This window comes from Acanthaster planci, linkage group LG07, assembly GCF_054643075.1.
Source record: "Acanthaster planci isolate LZ-2023a linkage group LG07, COTS_SCS, whole genome shotgun sequence".
In the NCBI taxonomy this organism is placed as follows: Eukaryota; Metazoa; Echinodermata; class Asteroidea; order Valvatida; family Acanthasteridae; genus Acanthaster; species Acanthaster planci.
In genome coordinates, this window is record NC_141783.1 from 21117885 (window position 1) to 21134417 (window position 16533).

Here is a 16533-nt window from a genome sequence, read left to right on the forward strand (position 1 = left end):
ATCAAACCTTTGGTATTGTATCATTTAAACATCCCACCAGTTGGGATAATTAAATTACGACTTTAGTCAGTGTGTTAACGTGCAATGAAGATTTACACATGTGTTACGTGCAGGAGAATACGTGGGTGCAAGTGTGCAGCTTTTGAAATACACAAGCGATTCAGGTTTTTACATTTATGTTTATTCATCCTGAATAGCCAGTCAGCATCATTTTCGTATTCAACATGACCAGGGGCTAGTGAATGAACACGCACTCAGCCCATGGAGTTGAGGTGGTTCAGATCCTCTGTTGCAGTATTGTCGAGGGACTTGCTACACTCAAACCACAAGAGGGCGCTATTTAGGTTTCCAGTTTCAATAAAATGACTTGTTACTGGTATCGGTTAAGAGCCACTACAAAAAAACAAACCAACCAAATTCTTTGATTTGTTTCAATTTCTTTTTATTTCTGAGTAAGTCTGTATTCAATACATTACCAGATGAAGCAAAATACTGAAGTATAGAACATTTGAATGGACTGCTTGTCTTTTCTTTGTTTTAATATTTCTGATTGCACAGCGAAAACAGAACACCACCCCTCCCCAAAAATGGGGGGGGGGAAGGAACAAAATTAATGGCAAAGCAAAGCAAAATGAAAGCATTTTTAGACTTGTTTTTTACTGCTTTCATTCCTTCAGGCCTCTGTACTAAATGTTTTGGTCTCTAGAGGTGTTGACGTTTTAATCAACCCCTTCAAGAAGGCCTTGATTCACCATGCAAATTACCATATCTACAAAATGCCATCAGAGATTTCAAGTTACATGTGTATGATGTGAAGTCTTCATCCAAAATGTTGGTTTAACCGTGTTTTAGTAGTTTTAAGCTCTTTTTGGAATTTGAAAGAGTAAAGACCTTCCAGACAAGGGCACTATGCAGCAAAAAGATGGCATTTCTCCTGGAAATAATTTGAGTGTCTATGAGAAGAGGTTGCCGTTGTAAGCACCAGTCCATTTGGACTTACGCTTATTTCAAAATCAGTCACAGCAAAGTTGTCTTATCACTAGCTCACTTGCCGTTGTAAGCGCCAGTCAATTTGGACTTATACTTATTTCAAAATCAGTCATAGCAAAGTTGTCTTATCACTAGCTCAATGGGCATTTTGACAGGAAAACACTCCTGAATCCTAAATCCAAAATCCTCCACTGTAAAGGAAATCAGTGGCGGTTTCTCTAAGCTTAAACTTTCAGTGAATACATGTGTGAAACCTCATGTAAAGTAACAGTGGCTGGATAACGTCTTCCTTCCTTGAACTTACAAAATATTTCAGAAGTATTATTAATTTGGGGGGTAAAGGTTAATAACCTGCATCATAATATTTCATTTACTCCTTACAAATTTGTAAAATTTTAATATTTTCTTCTTAAGTTTTGAATTAGCACCAGATCGCACTTATATGCATTGTGCAGAGGCATATGCAAGCACAAATTTGTGACATTTCTGCAATTATTTGCAATGTGCTTTCAAAAGTTGAATACATCTCTAAATTCACATCATCGCTGACTTCTTGTTGGCTTCACTCTGCCCTATCATAATCCAAGTATCCTGATTGTACATCAAATGTGCATCAAGTTTTCCAAACACAATTTGGTCTGCAATGGTCACTTGTTAGACATGTGATTACATTGATGGGCAAGCAATGGTAGACAATTAACAGATGTGGCCTCAGCATCATACATGTGCCAGTAGTCACCCTTAACACTCGACGTTTAGAGTAAATCACACAGATTTCATGGTATTTTGCATAGTTGGCATTAATCTATCTTTGTTTTCCATATACATATACATGTATAAAATCTTAATTATTAAACATTTGACACCAAGTCACCACATAGGAATTGTTAATGCAGAGCAGTGAAGCTCAATGCTGAATGTAATTTTGCGTTTGAGGTTGAAATTGTGACAACCTTTTATGGCTTACTTTCCACCATGTAGCTTACTATGCACCAGTTTGGCAGCAACCACGTCTTCAAGAGCCATCCCTATACAAGAAAATGATGAAGGTCATCCAAATTCTGCATATCAGATTTACAACTGATGAGAGCAATTTCCAATGGGGTAATTAAATGCTGAATGATGTCAAAATTTACATGCTTTCATTTCATTGGTTCACGGAACATGGTGAGTGTATTACATTCTGTGTAAAAAGTTCCATTCTTTGATTTGAAATTGGATTTTGCAACCTAGTTTCACATATCATATGGCATGTCATGCAATGGATGTTTTAAAAATACCTGGAAAACAGCTTCCCTCAGAATAAATTTTTCCATGAGAATTTGGACATGTGCAAGAGCATTAAGGACCGCACACTCAGCAAAATTATTTTGTCAATAATTTGAATAACACAGAGTAAGAATTCTGCTATGCAGCAATGTGGCATAGCAGAAAGTAACAGCCATATACAGATATTTTCTGTTTTGGGGGCTTGTATGAAGAATTAAGTTTCTTGTATGATACTTCCAATCAAGTTTATACCTCCATGGTTGAAGTTTTATGGACTCAAAATAAGCCCTCAATATGTTTAACAAACATCCAAGTTTTCAGTCCTTTAATCAAAAGATGACATAATCCAAGTTAATAAGACGGGAAAAAGAACAAACCACACAAATTCTCAAACAACCAACATAAAATGTGAAGATGGTCATTAGAAAATGAAGTCCTACGTGGTTGTGTGGGAGGGATGGGATAGCGGTTAACTTTCCTTGAAGGAATTGAGACCCCAACTTCATGTTACCCACCTCCAGTAAATGAATCACAATTCTGGCTACACTTCAAAAACATTCGCAATATTACCCCTAGCCTCTAGCCCCAAACCTTCAATGAAATGAAATGAATCTTATTTCTTACCCAAAGATTTGAAGATTGTTGTCTCATTTTTCCTGGCTTTTAGTTTGCCCAAGACTACCTCTCCAATCTCCCCGAAGACTTCAGCCTTCAACAGAAATAGTTTGATAATGACTGTATAACACTGCATAAATGGGGCAGTGTAATTAACCTCCTTCCAGGATCCATAAAAGGTTCTGCGTTCCTCAAGGCAAACAGACTGAATGTCTGTCGATAACCCCCACCTCCTGGATGTGTAAAATTAATCAAGGGGTTCAGGACAGTTGATATTTAACAGGCAAGGGGTAAGGGAAAAATTCATTCTGACTACAGGAGTGGTAATAAAGTAAGCCAACATACGTTGCCTTCAGTGGGCCACTTTCCTATTTCAGAGGTGACATCTTTAATAGATCTATATTCCTGCGTAAAAGCCATCTTTTGTTCACTGTTTACATTACGCATACATATTGGAGACCTGTAAACAAGCGCATAACTTGCAAACCAAAATTCTGACCTAAATTAAATGTGTCAATATAGATACAAAATTCTTTAGTGTCCTTGTGCAAAAAAGCGTGCACCCAAGTCAACCATTTTCCCCAGGATGCACTGTCTCTCAAAACTCTCTCTGAGCATTTTTGAAACAAGTGGATTCGGCTTAGACTTCAGTTTTGCTGGTACCAGTCAGAGCTTGAACATGTGGTTTTGAACGCTCCTTCAAAATAGCTGGAACCAGCAAAACCAAAGTCTAAGCCGAATCCAGTAATTTTCAAAATCCTCTAAGGTAACCTGTTGGTGGTGCAAAGGAATGAAATCCTTGGATTTACTTTGTAACCATTTGCCATGATTGCATGATATGACAGCCAAATACCATGCATACTGATTTGCAAGTCATTCAGATTTCCGACAGTATTTGTACAATATTCATTGCAGCCTCATATTTTTGAACTCTCCAGAAAGTGCCCATGGAGGGATATTTACTACCCAACAGGTCGTATACAGCGGCCAAGTTCAAGTCCAGAACACAGGCCACAAACTTTTCGGATGTTGTGTGCGCACAAAATAAGTGGGAGAATAGTGTATTTAGACATGCGCTGGAGGTGATCTAAGGCACTCTGGACCTTTCTGTCTGTTAGCTAAGCCTTTGTATGATAGCCAGATCATGTTTGGGCATCCTCCAACACCAAATGACTGATCAGATTCCTCTCGCATGACTTACCTTGGTGATGATGACATCTCCAGATTCATTTAGAGCAGCTTCCTTGCTGTCTGCGTAGATAACGGAGCGACGCACAAGAACAGGATCAAGCTCCTGTTGAGTTGGTGTAGGTGCACCCACACCTGCACAAAGGTGGATGGATTGTGAAGTCTTTAATCTGAGTATGGACACCACAGGTTCACTTGTTTCCCCTTTTGTGATTGGTTACCGTCAAGGTTGCCAAAATGATTGCCAAAAACTGTGAAGGAACTGCCAACAACATTGGTTCGACTTGTTTTGGAAACTGAAGAACACATTGCTGGATATATTGCTTGATATGTAAAGACAAAAATGTGTGGCCAATTATCCACAGAATGTGCGCAAATGTGTGGCCAATTATCCACAGAATGTGCACAAACATGGTACTTGTCTGTGAGAGAAATGGACTTGAGCATGGCTGTGTGACAAAACAATGCACTAGGGGTCTGTCAGTCAAATGATAAAACACTGCTTACTGCTGAGGGTACGAAATATTGTGCAGATAGACAAAACTTTAGACTAGTATGTAACAGATCAAGCCTTACTGTCAGTTACTCTTACTGGGAGCCAGCCAGAGTAAAACAAAGCTGAAAACAAGGTAATGTCACAACTCCAACCTCTTGGCCTTTTGCTGGCCAAAATGCCTTGAAAAATAATGCCTTCTCCTTCTGCAATATTGCCAAGTCTAACTTAAATACAAAAGAGGGCAGAACTAGACAAGTTTAGCTTCGAACAGGTCATTTATTCAAAGCATAGCAAGTTTCAGTGGACCAGTTCCACTCATATCCTCCATGTTGACAAGTTCAACTGAATACAAGGGAAAATGGTTTGTAACTGTAACTCACAGTTGATATGCGCTCCATCTTTGACCCAGCCATTTTGAAGGATGGGGGTGGAAGTGCCTGTTACCGTGGCAATGACATCAGCATCTTTCACTGCCTCTTCCCCAGTCTTACACGCGATGCAGCCGTACTTGGCCGCAAAGGCTTGAGCTTTGGAATAGGTTCGATTCCAAATACGGACCTAGTTAAGAAGTGGATAATGAAACACAATAAACAGGGCTAGAATTTGAAAATGAATTGTGTTCAACGTACAGTCTATCCATAAAGTTATCCAAAAACGTTACTGACAAATTATTGTTGATAAGCATACTCAGTTAAAAGACGGTTATGGGACGAAGCTCCCTGTGGCATTTTTTTTTGGGTAAGCTGTCATGTTTTAAGAAAACAATGAAAGTTGGCCATTTCCACTGATGCGTCAGAAGATGCATTTCTAGACAAATTGCCACTAGAAGTGCACAAACATTGACATGATATACAAGTGCATCTAGTTGCTATGATTCGTCGGTTCAGTGCGTATCATCGCATAGCTGCATTGGAGTGAATGTGAGAACATGTACCGCACACTGAATTAATGTGTAATTCAAAACATGACTCAAAAACTTTTAATCTGAAATCTCTGAAAGTACAGAATTACTCAGCCAAAACTTCATCAGGTTTGGTCTTAGGCAGCCTTCTTTAGATTGAGTAATTTTTTTGCCTCAAAAGAACATAATGAACAAATGATGGACAGTATCTTTCATGCACAACAAACTTCAGGGAAATAAAGTCAAGGTGCAACCTGGACCCGGTTATTACTCCTGCTCATCGGGCTTATACAATATTCCTCAGACCGTTTTAGTTCCCTTGGCAATCAATGCTCTCATTTCAGAGCAAACAGAAATTCAAACACGAGAAAAAATCTCAACCACCACAGGTATCCATGTGCTCCCTTGATGGGGCCGAAAGTAGCTTGTGGCAAAGTGTCTTGCTTAAGAACATATACTGTATCCACATAGGGTTGATTTGAACTTACAACCTGTAGAATTACCATTAAGATGTTAAGTAGCTATCGTCAGCAAACAAGACAGCACATAATTTGCTTTACACAAGTTGCAGTTTGAACCTAGCTATAAACACTTGTTGATAGCAAGGAACCAAAGCATTACTAAGCACACACTGAGAGGTCATAAAGATTTCAATCTTTTCTACCCTATTGACCTTCAAATCTTGCAAGCCATTTAAAGTGTATGCTTTATCTGTCCAGCGTGTGAAATCTGATGCATGTTTCCTTTTGAAAGACTTTGCCACTGATTTTTTTTCATTCCTCTTGTACTAGTAAATGCACCTGTACGATTGGAAACAGTGGTTATTTTATTGTCCACTCCATGCAAGAACTAGAGACAGCACATTTTTGCATCAAAGCAATAGGCCTTTGGTGGGACAAAAACACTGCCATGCACGTGTCCAGTTTCTGTTGGAATGCACAGTGATTGCCTAAGCATCATGCGCAAAGCTGAAATTTGTTTCAGCAACCTGTCTTCTTTGATGGTGAGGGGGTATGCCTAGTCAGAACGAACTACCTGCATGCCCCACTCAGCAGAGGTTGATTTCAGCTGAGTATCTTTTTGCCGTGATCTAGTCAGGTACCAAAACTTGAGTACCGAGTTTTCTGAGTACACACAATGTTGGGCCAAAAATCTGAGTTTTTCAGAGTCCAAGTACGGGCCGAGTACAAGTAAAGATAATAGAGTACATCTGAGAACATTGTACAACTAAAAAATTATGGAAATTTGCATTGTTAGTAAAAAAACATGGACACCGCGATACTGCAAACGCTGTCCAGTGCCGACACCCATTCAAGAATACTCAATTTAGAGTTGACAAATATAGATACTTGTAACGTGTACCTTACATAATGTGAAATTTTTGGTCAAAGTTTAATATAAAAAAAATCCCAATTTCTTTTTGAGTACTGCACGACTGGGATCAAGTTAACAGAGTACAATTTGTAAGTTTAGGGACGAGTTCTAGTACAAAATTACAAGTACATACTGAGTACTAGTTTCTTTTGAGTACTTACGATTGAGGAAGGGCTAAGTACTTGGTACTCCAGTTCAAGTACGAGTACTCCAACACTGTCCGTTTGTACTTACTTCTTTGAATTGGATGACGTGCCTCAGTGCTTCCAGGTGGGTTTTAGCTTGGAGCCCCGCCCCCAAAATGGCTAGGATCTTGCTTCCCTCTGGGGCTAAGTACTGACGACAACGAATGAAAGAAAATATGGTAAGATACAGAAAAGGATTTCCCTCTTCCCTTGGAACACCACCATGACAAAATTAAAGTTTTGCAGTTCGCATACTGCAACTGACAGTGACAGAAAAGGGGGGGTATTGCTTCAAGGAATTACATATCAGTTATCACTAAAATTGGGAGCTCAAATCTGTAGTGAGATTACATGGCCCCCTGAGAAGTTATTTTAATGTTGGGTCAAAATCTGAGTTGGTTATCTACCAGTTTCTATGTAATTTTGGACAAAATGGTCTCTTGCCCTTTAAAGGTCAGGCGAGTTCTCAGGGAGATTGATGCATACAGTCACAGGTAATTACCTTGGTAGCAACGGCTGATGCAGCAGCAGTCCTCATGCCAGTAATGGCCTCCCCATCCAAGATCTGATTATCAAACAAATATGAAACACAAAGGTAAAGTATGTAAGACAAAACTGCTTACTGACTACAATGACTACAATGATCTAAAATACAAATCACAAATGCAAAAACGAGAAAGATTCTGCTAGGATTGAAACGTCAGGCCCTCCATATTTTGAGAAATATGAAACACAGGGGGAGACATACATGTAGTGCAGGCTTTTCTGTTCAAATTGTGAACCTAGAATTTACTTACTGAAAGTTTTTCTGAGAAAGGGACTGGCACTTGCTTAATGCTATGCACATAAACAACACTGAATCAGCAAAGAAGAGAAAACCCAGTCAGGTAAAATTTACAAAAATGCAGAATTTTTTTGTGTACAAACCAATAGGCTTCTTCCAGAGATGACATGACAGTTTTGCTCATGAATATGGAATACTCATTTGCATAAAAATAAAACATGTAGAAAAGTACCCTTTGAAACAGTGAACCAAAAGTTGAAATTAAAGTTACCCGAGACCAAATGGTGCATGTTGAAGGTCTCTGTTAACACAAATTGACTGCCGCAACCCTTTGAGTTGCTAATGTAAATGTTACAATGGGGCCATAATAGGGCTGCTCATTAAGTCACAGCAGATGTAGCCAATTGGCCTGAATGTGTCAATCCAACAGCTACCTTTAAGTAAAGCTTCAAAATGCCGTTTCTGTTTCTGTGCACTCACCTGCAAATGGTTGATTCAACAAATAAATTCAAATATTTGACGCTTGATTGAAGTTCTGATATTACAGCTCTATCTTTGAATACTCAAAAAGTCCCATTTTGATAGAGCTGCTTCGTGTTACCAGCACAGTTTGACAATCTGGGAATAAGTGTCTAAGTGCACATTAACTGGGAAACAGCCATGTATGATTCAAAATGCTCTATGAATGTTCCTGGTTCCCGGTTGGAAGATGCTGTAACATGTCTGAGTTTGAATGACTCCCTCACAGAAATGGAAACATTCATCACAATGGGACCAGTGGAATTTGTCGGCTTATTTACGTACTGCTTTCAAGGAACCGTTATCTGCATCAAACAGGGCAATGGTGCCTTGAAGAACTGGAAACTTGGTGTTTTCATTCTTGGGAAAAAGAGTCAGCAACTTGCAGGCCAGTCCACCTTGCTTTTCACTGTACGCCGGCATAGCAAGGAAGAGCCTACAAAGGCAAATTAGACATTATTTCAATATAGTGTCATGAAAATCACTTTTACCTGTTGGAAAGTCATTTAATATTAGTTTCCCAAGCTGATATTCTACTGTGTAAACTAGGAATGTCATTTGCTTGTAAAGTCAGCTGCAACATACACATTTATTGTAAGCTAGTCCTTTAAGTCCATTGACTGCTGGTTGCTGGCCTGGTCTTTTCAAGGGTTGGTCAGGAGGGTTAACGTTGAGTGATTCCTAACTAACAGGTATTATTTGCATTTGAATCACATATTTTGCCGTGTTGACAAGGCAGGGTCACTTCACTGCATTCCCTTCAATAAAAAATTACTGGACATTTTAGTACAAGTAGCACACACATTTGCATGTTGAGGATTTGCAGTTGGGTGCTAAGAGGAGCAACATATGTTTCTGAGTTAATTTAGTTTACTTTTTGGATTGCCAAGATGGCTTGTATTTCTGCAACTTGAGTTTCGTTGTCAAAGTACTTGTGGAGGTTGTAAGTTTATTTCATTTCTATGTTTTTATGTACCTTGCGCCCCATCTCGGCCAAGCCTATTTTTACTAGGCTGTTGTAAGTTTATTTCATTTAAATGTTTTTCTGTACCTTGTGCCCCATCTCGGCCAAGCCTATTTTTACTAGGCTGTTGTAAGTTTATTTCATTTAAATGTGTTTCTGTACCTTGTGCCCCATCTCGGCCAAGCCTATTTTTACTAGGCTGTTGTAAGTTTATTTCATTCAAATGTTTTTCTGTACCTTGTGCCCCATCTCGGCCAAGCCTATTTTTACTAGGCTGTTGTAAGTTTATTTCATTTAAATGTGTTTCTGTACCTTGTGCCCCATCTCGGCCAAGCCTATTTTTACTAGGCTGTTGTAAGTTTATTTCATTTAAATGTTTTTCTGTACCTTGCGCCCCATCTCGGCCAAGCCTATTTTTACTAGGCTGTTGTAAGTTTATTTCATTCAAATGTTTTTCTGTACCTTGTGCCCCATCTCGGCCAAGCCTATTTTTACTAGGCTGTTGTAAGTTTACTACCTATTACTACCACTACCTATTCTTCATTGGCATCAGTGTGGAAGATGTCACTGGATTAAAACCTGAGAGTGATTTCTGTTTTAAAATAAAACTCAACATCCATTGGAATATCAAAAGTGACAGTTGGATTTTTGTTCAGTCCACTTTTGACTGCAAAAGGGTATAACAACTTTGTAAGAACGTGACATATTCTACTCCTTCATTGCAACGACGGCCTGCATACCTGCTGACAAGTATTCAATATTTTTGAGAGTTGAAACATTTGCAGACATTTCTAACCACAGGGGAAATGAGGCTTTTATGACTGGTCCCCTTGACTTTGTTTTGTGTTATATATGGATTGGAGATCAAGACTTAAACTGCATTTGATTCACGCTGTTACTATCAGAGTAATGCTTGTCAGAAAAAGTGTAGCTTACGTAGCTGCTAAGCATTTTTGCTTTTCAATATCATACTGTGTTGGAAAGATCTGAAAACTCAACGTATTAAGCATTTATAGTAAAATGTCTTGCAATTAAAATTGAGTATAGCATGTGTGTGTGATTGTTTAAAGGTTAACAGAAACTGAAAACATTTAGTTCACGTGAAGTATTTCAAAATAACAATAAATAAGTAGCCATTTCAAAAATATCATAAATTCAATGTTTACTCTATTTATTGTGACCCAAAATGACTAAAAAGATCCTGCATTTCCCCGCCCACAAAAAATTCCCTTTTGGCTGCTCGTGCTCCCAGGCTGAGTCGATGACGTCATCGGCAGACCGCCTACACATACAGTGTACATGTACATTGCATGATTGCACACAGTACATGCAGAATCACATGCTTCCACGCTTGCAATAGACCACGTTGTCTTCGATGTAGCTTGGCCCACAGGCAAACACTGTCTCAATTCAAGAAATACACGGTAGGACTGTGTCTTTTCATTTCTACCTTGAACCAAGACAGTGTCTGCCTGTGGGCCAAGCTACATGTCCATCGAACACAACGTGGTCGATTGCGATATTGCATGTACTGTGTGCAATCATGCAGGATCTGTTCATTCATTTTGGGGTCACAATTAATGGGGTAAACATTGAATTTATGATGTGTTTGAAATGGTTACGTATTTATTGTTATTTTGAAATACTCCACGTGAACTAAATGTTTTCAATTTACCTTTAAGCGTTACATACAGAGCGTGGACTTCCGTGCAAAAGAAGTCCACATATTATAGGGTAAGCAGACACTATGTGGACTTACAAAGGTCCACACAGTGCTTTCCCATCTCTGAAAAACCACTTCAGAGGCATTTTCGGGTTAGGGTGATCCGTAGCGAAATGAATACTAACAATTCAAGAAATCATGATCAAAACTCCAGTTAAAACTTGTCAATGTGTAGTGGGAGAAAAGGGAGAATTTTGCAAGTGTTTTCTAACTGCATGAAACCAATGGAAAGTGATACCCATGTTTTTGTAAGACATGGGCAACCAAGAATCTGATATGGGCACATTATTCTGTTAGCTTTGTTTATCAATCTAGAGGGCGCACACCAACTCTTCATACATGTATGTTAAGAAAAATATCACACCTGAAGGGTTCTTGTTTTCTGCACTCATTTCATTTACTCGTCTTTCCATGACGTCAAGGAGCATTTTGTAACACTTAGACTTTTTGTAGAAGAGGCATAAAGGATCACTCGGATTAAAAGACTTTTGTTGCATCTCTTGCATTCTTTCAATGAAACAACATGAGCATTAATTAATGTAAATTTTTTTGCAACCAACGGGTTTGGAATTTGCCATGGTTTGGGTGTAATAAAGCTCTTCAAGATTAGAACCAGGAAATGTCACACATGGTTGGTATCTGTGCACCTGTCACAGCTATTAACACGATATCATTCACAGTTTCCACCATTACCCATCTTGTTTCTTGACTGGAAAGACTGAGCGTAGAGGCTGGACTACGCCCCCTTCCTCCCCACTGGAGTAATCTCCAAGGGCTTGTTCTATTGTAGGGATCAGTTCATTGTAGGTCAGCGCCTTCTCTGCCTCTTCAGAGCTGATAAACGGGATGGACGATGAACTGGAAGACATGACAGCTGAGGTGGTATTACCTTTGACGGTAGTGCTGATAGTGAACAAGTGAATATTCAAATTTAGCTAGGACATACCAATGTGTTCACAGAAATTTAATTCGTTCTTTTTGGGGGAAGGGGTGCTAGGCGAACAAACATGTACAACTCCTGATACTTCACTTTATTATTTAAAGAGGGCAGTTAAATCATTTCAAAAAGATATTAGAAATGAATGCGACTCCATGTGGCAAGAGACCTTTAGCATTACGTAAAGGCCAGGATGTGTTCCCAAGGCAGCTGTGTCCACTGAGCATTTCAACTTTGATCAGTACCAAGTTAACGCATGCCCAACTGTTAACAATGTCAGGCATGGTCATCTTCGGTTGGATGGGGGACACTTTACTGAAGAAAGAACATGTGCAAGCAATTCAAGTAAGTTGTTTTCATCGGAGCTGTCTGGTTGCTACCCACCACTTTACAAAAGTCCCGGATGTCCGTCAAAGCCTACTAGGCTACAGTACGGAAAGGGTCAAGGCAATTGTTTGATTTTCGTTTGACTTTGAGAAACTCGAGTAGCTTAATGTCGGCTTGCACCTTAGTGAGCGCTGAACATTGATTTTACATTGTTTTCAAAGGGGCTTGACTTAGTTCACTGGAATTCCAGTCTAACGTTAGGCATGCATGCATGCATGCATACTCGCTGAATATTTGCTGTGTAGGCAGCGCGAAGGTCTACTTTGAAGTGTCTGCAGTGCATGAAGGAAAGCTCAACGCATAATGAAATTGTGCTCCCTTGTACACAGTTTGTGACAATAATGGATACATTACCGCGAACGCACAAAATGTATCGGAAAAATTGAAATTTTTCAACTTTTGTCTGATATGCACAGTCACACGCGCAGCACAGACTTGAGAAAAGATGAAAGTATGAACATCGAATGCGGCATTCACATTACGTGATGCATATGTGCAAATGCAGTGAGTATGAATCAGCCCTTATGGAACAAATAAGTGTTAGGGCCTAGGCGTACCTCATCCCATGGGGTGTCGGTCACTTCGCCCCATTTCCTCTTTGCCCCATTGCCACTTCGCCCCATTTCCCCTTCGCCCCATTTTCTCTTCGCCCCATTCCCACTTCGCCCCGGCCCCATGCCACTTGGCCCCATTGCCACTTCGCCCCTAACCACTTCACCCCATACCCACTTCGCCCCATGCCACTTTGCCCCATTTCCTCTTCGCCCCATTTCCACCTCCCCCCTAACCACTTTGCCCCTAACCACTTCACCCCATTCCCACTTTGCCCCTAACCACTTCGCCCCATTTCCCCTTCGCCCCATTTTCTCTTCGCCCCATGCCACTTCGCCCCATTTTCTCTTCGCCCCATTTCCCCTTCGCCCCATTGCCACTTCACCCCATTTCCCCTTCGCCCCATTGCCACTTCGCCCCTAACCACTTCACCCCATTGCCACTTCGCCCCATGCCACTTCGCCCCATTTTCTCTTCGCACCATTGCCACTTTGTCCCATTTCCCCTTCGCCCCTAACCACTTCGTCCCATTTCCACTTCGCCCCATTCCCACTTCATCCCATTTCCACTTCGCCCCTTACCACTTCGCCCCTAACCACTTCACCCCATTCCCACTTCGCCCCATGCCACTTCGCCCCATTTCCTCTTCGCACCATTGCCACTTTGTCCCATTTCCACTTCGCCCCATTTCCACTTCGCCCCTAACCACTTCGCCCCATTTCCACTTCGCCCCTAACCACTTCGCCCCATTTCCACTTCACCTTGTTATTGTTCACTCTGTTCTTCAGTAACAGAGGTGTAGGCCTACATGCAACAAGTAAAAACATCAACGCTTGAGTTCCTTCCTCCATGGCGGGGCAGACGTCGGACTCTGCAGTTCGGGGGGGGGTAGGCCCATCCGTCACCGACGTTACAATTTCCAAAATCACAAGGGAAGTTGGGAAAGTCTACATTTCTACTGTCCTGACGTTTACACAAGTACCGTTCCTTTACTAGGATAAAACTTGGAAAGAGGTCCATTTAACCATGTTTAACTCCGGACATCACTTGGCGTACACCCTGAGTACAAACCTACATGCATGCTACATGTACATTTCCCCTTCGCCCCCTTTTTCTCTTCGCCCCATTCCCACTTCGCCCCGGCCCCATGCCACTTCGCCCCATTCCCACTTCGCCCCTAACCACTTCACCCCATTCCCACTTCGCCCCATGCCACTTTGCCCCATTTCCTCTTCGCCCCATTTCCACTTCGCCCCTAACCACTTTGTCCCATTTCCACTTCGCCCCTAACCACTTCGCCCCATTTCCTCTTCGCCCCATGCCACTTCGCCCCATTTCCTCTTCGCACCATTGCCACTTCGTCCCATTTCCACTTTGCCCCTTGGCCACTTCGCCCCTAACCACTTCGCCCCATTTCCTCTTCGCCCCATGCCACTTCGCCCCATTTCCTCTTCGCACCATTGCCACTTTGCCCCTAACCACTTCACCCCATTCCCACTTCGCTCCATTTCCTCTTCGCCCCATTTCCACTTTGTCCCATTTCCACTTCGCCCCTTACCACTTCGCCCCTAACCACTTCACCCCATTCCCACTTCGCCCCATGCCACTTCGCCCCATTTCCTCTTCGCACCATTGCCACTTTGTCCCATTTCCACTTCGCCCCATTTCCACTTCGCCCCTAACCACTTCGCCCCATTTCCACTTCGCCCCATTTCCACTTCACCTAGTTATTGTTCACTCTGTTCTTCAGTAACAGAGGTGTAGGCCTACATGCAACAAGTAAAAACATCAACGCTTGAGTTCCTTCCTCCATGGCGGGGCAGACGTCGGACTCTGCAGTTCGGGGGGGGGGTAGGCCCATCCGTCACCGACGTTACAATTTCCAAAATCACAAGGGAAGTTGGGAAAGTCTACATTTCTACTATCCTGACGTTTACACAAGTACCGTTCCTTTACTAGGATAAAACTTGGAAAGAGGTCCATTTAACCATGTTTAACTCCGGACATCACTTGGCGTACACCCCGAGTACAAACCTACATGCATGCTACATGTACATGTATGAGACTGGTCTAAAAATTCAGTGTTTTCAAAATAAATGGTTCAAAATTTCAGTGCTAAATTTGACCTTCTAGGAAATGTTACCGCTCTCTGGTAGGTACTAATCAACTGCAAGGCAAATTTAGTGATGTCCATATATTCTCTTAGCTAAAAGTTGGAAGCTGGGCTTTCATCCAAATGCAATAGAAAAGAAATTACCTTGAGAACCGTGAGCCAGACAAGAAAAGCTGTCCACGAATGTTACCGAGCCTCCGAGCAGCCATTGTTATCACAAGGGGGCGTCTCAATTAAATGTGCACTCGTGGTTTATTCACACCAGCTTGCAAAGTTTGCACCGATCAGATAAAAATAATCTGACATTTGCTCCATGAGCAAATAATGAAGCTTCAAGAGGTGAAAGCTGAAATCCGAACAGAATTTAACATTTCATCTTCACCATGCAAATGAGTTACCTGTTGGCCTATATGGTCCGAATAAAAAGAATTCATGCACATTTCTTTATTTTTGCAACACACTTTTAAAAACCATGGAGGAAAACGTGTTTTATTCTTCCATGTTAAAACTAAGTAGGCCTACTACCCTGTACCTCTGATTTCAGTTTTAATACCTCCTTTTCAATTTTTGTGATTTCGAAATGTATTCGGTGCCTTTTTGGTTTTGATATACATGAGAATTGTCATCTTTATGACCACAATGTGATGTCATTTTAGGGAGAAAACATCAGAATGTTGCATCCTATCTATATACCTGGAATTTTGACATTTTGCTACTGTCTCTTTTCTTCGGTGATTGGTTCACAATTTTTATTGAATACATGGCAATTAGCTATGAGCAAAGTTTGGGTTCACCGAAAGAACTGTGTTTTCCCTAATTGATTATCACAGCAACAGCACCCTCAGTTGTCTGAAAAACCACAGAAAATAAATGATTAAAGGAGAGCTCCAATCAATGTTTTTGATTACAAACCCTTAAAATGTCTAAAAAAAAAACCCAAAACCCTGTGTGTCTAAGTAAACTTATTTCCAACTTGTTTCACTATTTCAAAGGGTGTTTTTCAGCCTTTTTGGTTTTTATACGAATGAGTAGTTCCATCTTTATGAGCAAAGCTAAAATGCCATCCCATGCAGGAAGAAAGCCTAAATGTTACATTGGTTTGTACACAAAATGTCCAGCATTTTTGTAGATTTTGCAGGACTAAATTTTCTTTTCTTTGCTCATTCATTGTTATTGATGTGCATAGAAATGTTTTCAGTAAAGTAAATTCTGGGTTCACCCCTTTATTTGAAAAACCTTTGCATCGAACCATGTCTTCCCTAGATGAGATCAGAGTAAGAGTACTCCAAGTCTTCCAGGAAAGCATGGATAATTTTAAACATTTTAATAATGCCCTCTTCCAATGCATTTATCCAAACAGGAATGTAAAAGAGTTTTTATATCTTGAAACGTATGAGGTTGCAGAAAGATTGCCTAACAAACATCCATTGCAGCTCCACTTTAAATTCCGTATGCTGTTCAATACACTTTAACTGAAAAGGATGTCATATTTTAACTTTTCACACACTGAATTGAATAATGATGCAGAAAAGTGTT

At 40.8% G+C, this 16533-nt stretch overlaps 1 protein-coding gene across 1 annotated transcript; it reads right to left on the minus strand.

The window, feature by feature from the left end:
* Positions 1–417: 417 nt before the first annotated feature.
* On the minus strand, positions 418–15257 carry LOC110988835 (ketimine reductase mu-crystallin-like). The gene is made up of 9 exons (XM_022252719.2): positions 15142–15257; positions 11702–11911; positions 8607–8757; positions 7521–7583; positions 7068–7169; positions 4939–5116; positions 4076–4197; positions 2884–2968; positions 418–2018 (listed from the first exon to the last, which is right to left on the minus strand). Exons 1-9 carry the CDS (start codon positions 15204–15206, stop codon positions 1954–1956), a joined length of 1041 nt encoding a protein of 346 aa, XP_022108411.1. The 5' UTR covers positions 15207–15257; the 3' UTR covers positions 418–1953.
* Positions 15258–16533: the final 1276 nt, after the last annotated feature.